Source organism: Phyllobates terribilis, unplaced genomic scaffold (assembly GCF_046119375.1).
Source record: "Phyllobates terribilis strain yellow unplaced genomic scaffold, ASM4611937v1 Scaffold_5__5_contigs__length_657084704, whole genome shotgun sequence".
NCBI lineage: Eukaryota > Metazoa > Chordata > Amphibia > Anura > Dendrobatidae > Phyllobates > Phyllobates terribilis.
In genome coordinates this window covers 390,122,723-390,129,427 of record NW_027362765.1, presented here as the reverse complement: position 1 = coordinate 390,129,427, position 6,705 = coordinate 390,122,723, and the positions used below count along the sequence as shown (strand labels likewise).

The 6,705-nt window shown below is 46.2% G+C and overlaps 1 protein-coding gene across 1 annotated transcript in view; it reads left to right on the top strand.

Moving 5' to 3' along the window:
* The first annotated feature begins 629 nt into the window (after positions 1–629).
* LOC141273310 (MMS19 nucleotide excision repair protein homolog) overlaps positions 630–6,705 on the top strand; it is a 76,013-nt gene continuing 69,937 nt past the window's right edge. Inside the window, exon 1 of the mRNA XM_073684957.1 lies at positions 630–798. Within this exon, the coding sequence (XP_073541058.1) occupies positions 711–798 (88 nt within the window). The 5' untranslated portion in view covers positions 630–710. The remainder of the gene's footprint in view (positions 799–6,705) is intronic.

Genomic DNA, 6,705 nt, shown 5'->3' with positions numbered 1-6,705 from the left:
TTCCCTAAAGCGGTTTCCCTTACAAAACTAGTCGTTTTCTTTTTCTCGTGCACATACCCCAATCGTGTGGACCTAAATGGTAAATGTTATCGCTCAGCAGGGAATCACTCTTTGGAGCCAGGTTTTTTTTTGGAAGGTTGTTGCTAAGCAACCGCGAGGACTAGTGTACACCTGTAAGCGGCTGGGTGGCATATAGGAGAGCAGGCAGTGTTAGTAGGTAGCCCCCTGCCCTTTGTGACCCATGGATGGCTAGTCACCTTGAGGCAACCCCGACCCGGAGGGAACGCCTAAGAATTGAGACATGTAACCAAGATTTAGGGCTGTACTGTATACGGTCCAGCATTGCAAAAATAATAAATTAAAATTAAATAAGTAAATAGACCTCAAAAACTTAAAAAATATATATACAGCCCATCACAAATACTGGTCATTAGGTTAAAAATAAGTAGGATCAATAAAGTTTACACTTTTGAATCAATTGTCCGCACTTCCGCCCTATAGACTTACACACGGGCGGCCATTTTTCTGTAGCCTACTTTAGGGCTATAGTCCTAGAGGCCGGAGGTTCTGGAATAGAGACAGAACTGTGGCGCATTCCTCTGTTCTCTAGTGACTGCAGACTGCGGCGTGTTCTGTCACGTGATACGTGGTGCTCGCGCAGGCGCAGTGGTGCGGCCGCCTTTTGCCCCTTGGTAGCTGGCTGCAGTGTGATGGCTGGGGCGCAGGACTCGCTGTCGGGGCTGCTGGAAGAGTTCGTGTCGGGGCAGCAGGACAGTAAGGCGGCTGAGGTGGCGGCAGGTAAGAATCTTAGCACTTTGACTCTACTTGGTGGGCTGCAGGTCTGTGACTGCTTCGTGCTCTGTGCAAACTTGACGCAAATGAAATGTCCGTGTTATTTCTAAATAAAGTTTAACTATTGTACAATGTAAAGTTCTTCAACTTTTTCATACACTTTGTCCTTTTTTTTAACCAGTTGCAAGACCTCTGCTTGCTGTCAGTGAATGGAAACTGCTGTGTGGGTTGTTCTGCTGCAGATTACAGCATTGATCTTTTATCTGTGGCTCATTATTGTAAACTATAGCAACAGGTACATGCTGGGTGCTGGAGTTTTTGTAACAGCTGGTGAGCAACAAACTTCTCACAGCTGAAGATTTGCTACCGTTGCATCCAGTCCAGTCAGTCCCCTGGATGCACAACAGCCTGGACTCTACACTGAAATATTCTACCTGCACTGATACATTGTAGCAAACCTCCAACTAAGGAGAGTGATTATTGTGGCTAGTGTATTTAACCAGGTAGCTACATTTTTCAAGATGTTTTCCATATATTTATTATAATGCAACCTCCCTAATATCCTTTATATGTCCATGAGGTCATAAGACATACCGGGTGCTATTTTTCTGGTTTGTGGTTTTCAGAAATTTTGCTTTAACATCAAATATTCTTAAGAATAATAATCATAATTTTTACTATTTATGTATACTGTGTTCCAAATTATTATGCAAATAATATTTTCTCAGATTTTCCCAAATTACCTATATAAATTGCAGTCATTGTAATTTTCCAGTCAAATAACTATTAGAGTACAATTGAAAGGTTTTTGTACAAACTGCCTATGATAACAGGATATTTTTAAAAAAATAAAACACTCAAACTGCACTCAAAATGCATGTTCCAAATTATTATGCACAGCAGAGTTTTCAACCTTTTCATTTGAATAAAGAACAAAAAAATTGTCATTTTTGACATTATAAGCATTAGCAGGTTATTACAAGCTGAAATCAAACAGTTTTCAACTCAAAACTTTATTCTAGGTGATGTTACATTTGCACATAGGACCGCTTGTTCGAAAGGAGCTTCTGAACTCTCTCGTCCATTGAATTTGTCAGGTTTTGGATGGTTTCTGCTTCAATTGTTTTGCATGAGGACAGAATACCCTCCCAGAGCTGTTGCTTAGATGTGAACTGCCTCCCGCCATCATAGACACTCCTTTTGATGATGCTCCAGAGGTTCTCAATGGGGTTGAGGTCAGGCGAGCATGGGGGTCACACCATAAGTTTGTCCCCTTTTATGTCCATAGCAGCCAGAGATGCAGATGTGTTATGTGCAGCATGAGACGGTGCATTATCATGCATGAAAATGATCTTGCTGCGGAATGCACGGTTCTTCGTCTTGAACCATGGCAGGAAGTGTTGTTTGAGAAACTCAACATACATTATGGAGTTCATCTTTACCCCTTCAGGGATCCTAAAGGGGCCGACAATCTCTCTCCCCATGATTCCAGCCCAAAACATTACTCCACCTCCTCCTTGTTGGCGCCGTAGCCGTGTTTGCATGGGGTGTCCATCAACCAGCCATCCTCCACTCCATCCATCTGGACCATCGAGTGTTGCACGGCACTCATCGGGGAACAAAACAGTTTTGAAGTCAGTCTTCATGTATTGTTTGGCCCACTGGAGCCATTTCTGCTTGTGTGCAGTGGATAGAGGAGGTCGACAGGATGGCTTACGCACAGCTGCAAACCTCTGAAGGACCCTGCATCTTGTTGTTCGGGGGACGTTGGAGGCACCAGGAGCTTCAAAAACTTGTCTGCTGCTATGACAAGGCTTTTTTTGCCGCTGCTCTTTTAACCTGACGTAATTGCCTGTAGGAAAGAGTCCTCAATTTTCCCTTATCAGCACGCACACGTGTGTGCTGTGAATCAGCTACATACTTCTTGATTGTGCGATGATCAGGATGAAGTGTCTTGGCAATGTTGATTGTAGTCATGCCTTGACCTAAACACTCCACAATTTGTTGCTTCTCAGCAGCCGACACATCCTTTTTCTTTCCCATTTTGGCAGAAAATGTAGGCTGCTTATTAATGTGAGAGAGCCTTCTTAAGTAGTCTTGCCTTTCATTGGACACACCTGCCAAACTAATTAGCACAGGTGTCTGCAATTGCTTACAGTGATATAAAGAGCCCTGACACACATCACCATCAATGAGTTTAACTGACAAAAAAATTCTTCCCTTATCACTCCTAAACACTTTTTGCATAATAATTTGGAACACAGTGTATAATACTTCTCTCTCCTTCTTCTCTCTCTTCTCTCTTTCTTCTCTTCTCTCTTTCTTCTCTTCTCTCTTTCTTCTCTTCTCTCTTTCTTCTCTTCTCTCTTTCTTCTATAAATATATATATATATATATATATATATATATATATATATATATATATATATATATATATATATATATATATATATATATTTTATTACAGAGTCCCTTTTATAAACTTGAAGAATTTTTGCAACATAAAAAAAATAATTCTTGCATGTGGATCATCATCCTAAAAAAAAAAAAAACTGAGGCAAACTCGCTTGCTGCCCCATAGATCCAGTGCGGGCCACTCCATTGTTTGCTGCTGACTCCAGAAATGAAAACTGCCTCAGTTTGATGTCACAGGAGCTTTGAAGCAGGTGACTGGCTGCAGCGCACCATGCAATGGTTTATTTTACTTGTGCACTGTTCTGGTCACCTGACCACTGCTAACTAGAGATCAGCAAACTCGAACTGTAAAGTTTGGGGTTTTTCCCTGACAGCAAGTGTTCGGTGCTGAACTCCGAACACAGAACTCTCCCCAAAGTCCGTTTAGAGAGAGAGAACCAAAGTTCGGGTCCTCATTAACTTCTATGGGGTTCTGGTTAAAGTTCATAATGCGCGCATTATAATGTATGGAGTACCCTGGGGGGGGGGGCGTGCATTATACTGTATGAAGGACCCTGGGGGGGTGGGGGGCGTGCATTATACTGTATGGAGGACCCTGGGGGGGGGCGTGCATTATACTGTATGGAGAACCCTGGGGGGGCGTGCATTATACTGTATGGAGGACCCTGGGGGGTGGACGTGCATTATACTGTATGGAGGACCCTGGGGGGTGGACGTGCATTATACTGTATGGAGGACCCTGGGGGGGGGAACCTGCATTATACTGTATGGAGGACCATGGGGGGGGGGACGTGCTTTATACTGTATGGAGGACCCTGGGGTCAGGGCGTGCATTATACTATATGGAGGACCCTGGGGGGGGGCGTGCATTATACTGTATGAAGGACCCTGGGGGGGGGGGCGTGCATTATACTGTATGGAGGACCCTGGGGGGGGGCGTGCATTATACTGTATGGAGGACCCTGGGGGGGGAGGGCATGCATTATGCTGTATGGAGGACCCTGGGGGGGAGGGCGTGCATTATACTGTATGGAGGACCCTGGGGAGGGAGGGCGTGCATTATACTGTATGGAGGACCCTGGGGAGGGAGGGCGTGCATTATACTGTATGGAGGACCCTGGGGAGGGAGGGCGTGCATTATACTGTATGGAGGACCCTGGGGAGGGAGGGCGTGCATTATACTGTATGGAGGACCCTGGGGAGGGAGGGCGTGCATTATACTGTATGGAGGACCCTGGGGAGGGAGGGCGTGCATTATACTGTATGGAGGACCCTGGGGGGGGGGGGCGTGCATTATACTGTATGGAGGACCCTGGGGGGGGGGGCGTGCATTATACTGTATGGAGGACCCTGGGGGGGGGGGGGCGTGCATTATACTGTATGGAGGACCCTGGGGGGGGGGGCGGCGTGCGTTATACTGTATGGAGGACCCTGGGGGGGGGGGCGGCGTGCGTTATACTGTATGGAGGACCCTGGGGGGGGGGGGCGGCGTGCGTTATACTGTATGGAGGACCCTGGGGGGGGGGGGGCGTGCGTTATACTGTATGGAGGACCCTGGGGGGGGGGAGCGTGCGCGTTCTACTGTATGGAGGACCCTGGGGGGGGGGGGAGCGTGCGCGTTCTACTGTATGGAGGACCCTGGGGGGGGGGGGGGTGTGCGCGTTATACTGTATGGAGGACCCTGGGGGGGGGGGGCGCGCGTTATACTGTATGGAGGGGCGCGCGTTATACTGTATGGAGGACATTGGGGGGGGGGCACGCGTTATACTGTATGGAGGACCTTGGGGGGTCGCGCGCATTAAACTGTATGGAGGACTATTATAATATTTGAAGTGCCATGTAGGAGCCTTTATAGTTTGTGGAGCGCTATATTGGGGCCATTATATAGTGTGGTGAGGTGTGGGGCAATTATACTGTATGGAGATATATGTGGGGGGTCACAGTTGGGGGATCATACTGTGTTGGGGTTACCATACTTTACTGGGGAAGTTGAGGTGGGGTACAGTAGGGTCATCATACTGGTGTGTGGAGGAATGCACTGTGGGGGGGCAATTAGAACTCCTGCTATGGGGCGCCATGATTTCTATGTACGTCCTTGGTCCTGGCATTCGTGCACAGGGCAGTGTGAAATGTTCCAGGGTTTTGGTAAATGTGTCACCAGAAAATGACAAGTGTTTGGCAATTTTTTCTTCAGCAAATCACAATATTTATTAAAAATAAAAATTGGAAATCTTGCAATTTTCATACCGCCCACTGGGAATTTATTTTTTTCTTTTTAGCTTTCAAAGTTTCAGGAAATTCACATGTACATTAGCCACAATGGTCAGACTCCGACCCTTTCTTTTGTAATGAAGTTTCTAACGTTTGTGTATTGGTCAATGTGAAGGGAGGAGGAGAGGGTGAGCTGTGATATTGCTTCTTGTGATTGGTGGATTTTGAGTTATCAGATGTGTATAGAGGCATTACCGGTCATTGTAATTTTGCCTCTGATGATAATGAGACTGCTGAAAATTATTATTTTTATTATTATCAACTGATTTAATGAGCCATTCGCAGTTTCACTGTACCGTCCGTGTGTACTTACACGTGCATGGCTTAATCTTTGAGACAAGCATATGCTACTGGCAGGATCAACCAGGTAGCCCCCCAATTATAATATAATTTGCCATATGGAAAAGTATTTTTTTTTTAAATACCTGTAACACATACACTTCATTCAAATAATAGGTAATTTTCTGAGGCTGAGTTCACACGATGCGTATTTCATGCGTTTCCGCGGCGTTTTTGCAGTTGCGGAAACGCATGAAAAACGCATGGTAGAAGGGAAGCAATATTCCCCAATGGAAATCCACATGTGCTGTGCCCATGATGCGGATTTTTCCGCAGCATGTCATTTAATCTTGCGTAAACGCGGCGTTTTCACCGCCATTGACTTGCATTAGAACGCGCCAATTCCGCAAGACTGCATCTGTACTTGCGTTATTGGCGCGTTCTAATGTGCGGATGGTACCCGGGTGTAGAGGAGAGGACAGTCTCATCCACACCCAGGTACCATTAAAAAAGCTGTAAAACAAGAATAAAATAAAAAAAATATATATATACTTACCATCTGTCGGCCCGCGCAGCGCTCCTGCTTGCTTCCTGGCACTTGCAGTGAGTTGTAGGACCTGCGCTGACGTCAGAGTCATGTGACGGGTCACGTGACGCTGACGTCGGCAGGTCTTTCAGTTCAAAGTTGCCGGGAGAACGGAGTGAGCAGGACAGCGCGGGCCATCGGAGGTAAGTATATACACTCTCTCGGGTCACACTATATAAATCCATGCCGGTTGCTGTTTGCATGGATTTATACAGTGTGACCTAGTTGTCAAGCACTTTCCAGGTGATGCTAAAATCGCCTGGAAAGCGCTTGTCAATCTGCATGTGGAAACTCATGTGGAAACGCATGTGAATCCGCATGTATTCCGCAGGAAAAACGCATGCACAATCTGCATGCGTTTT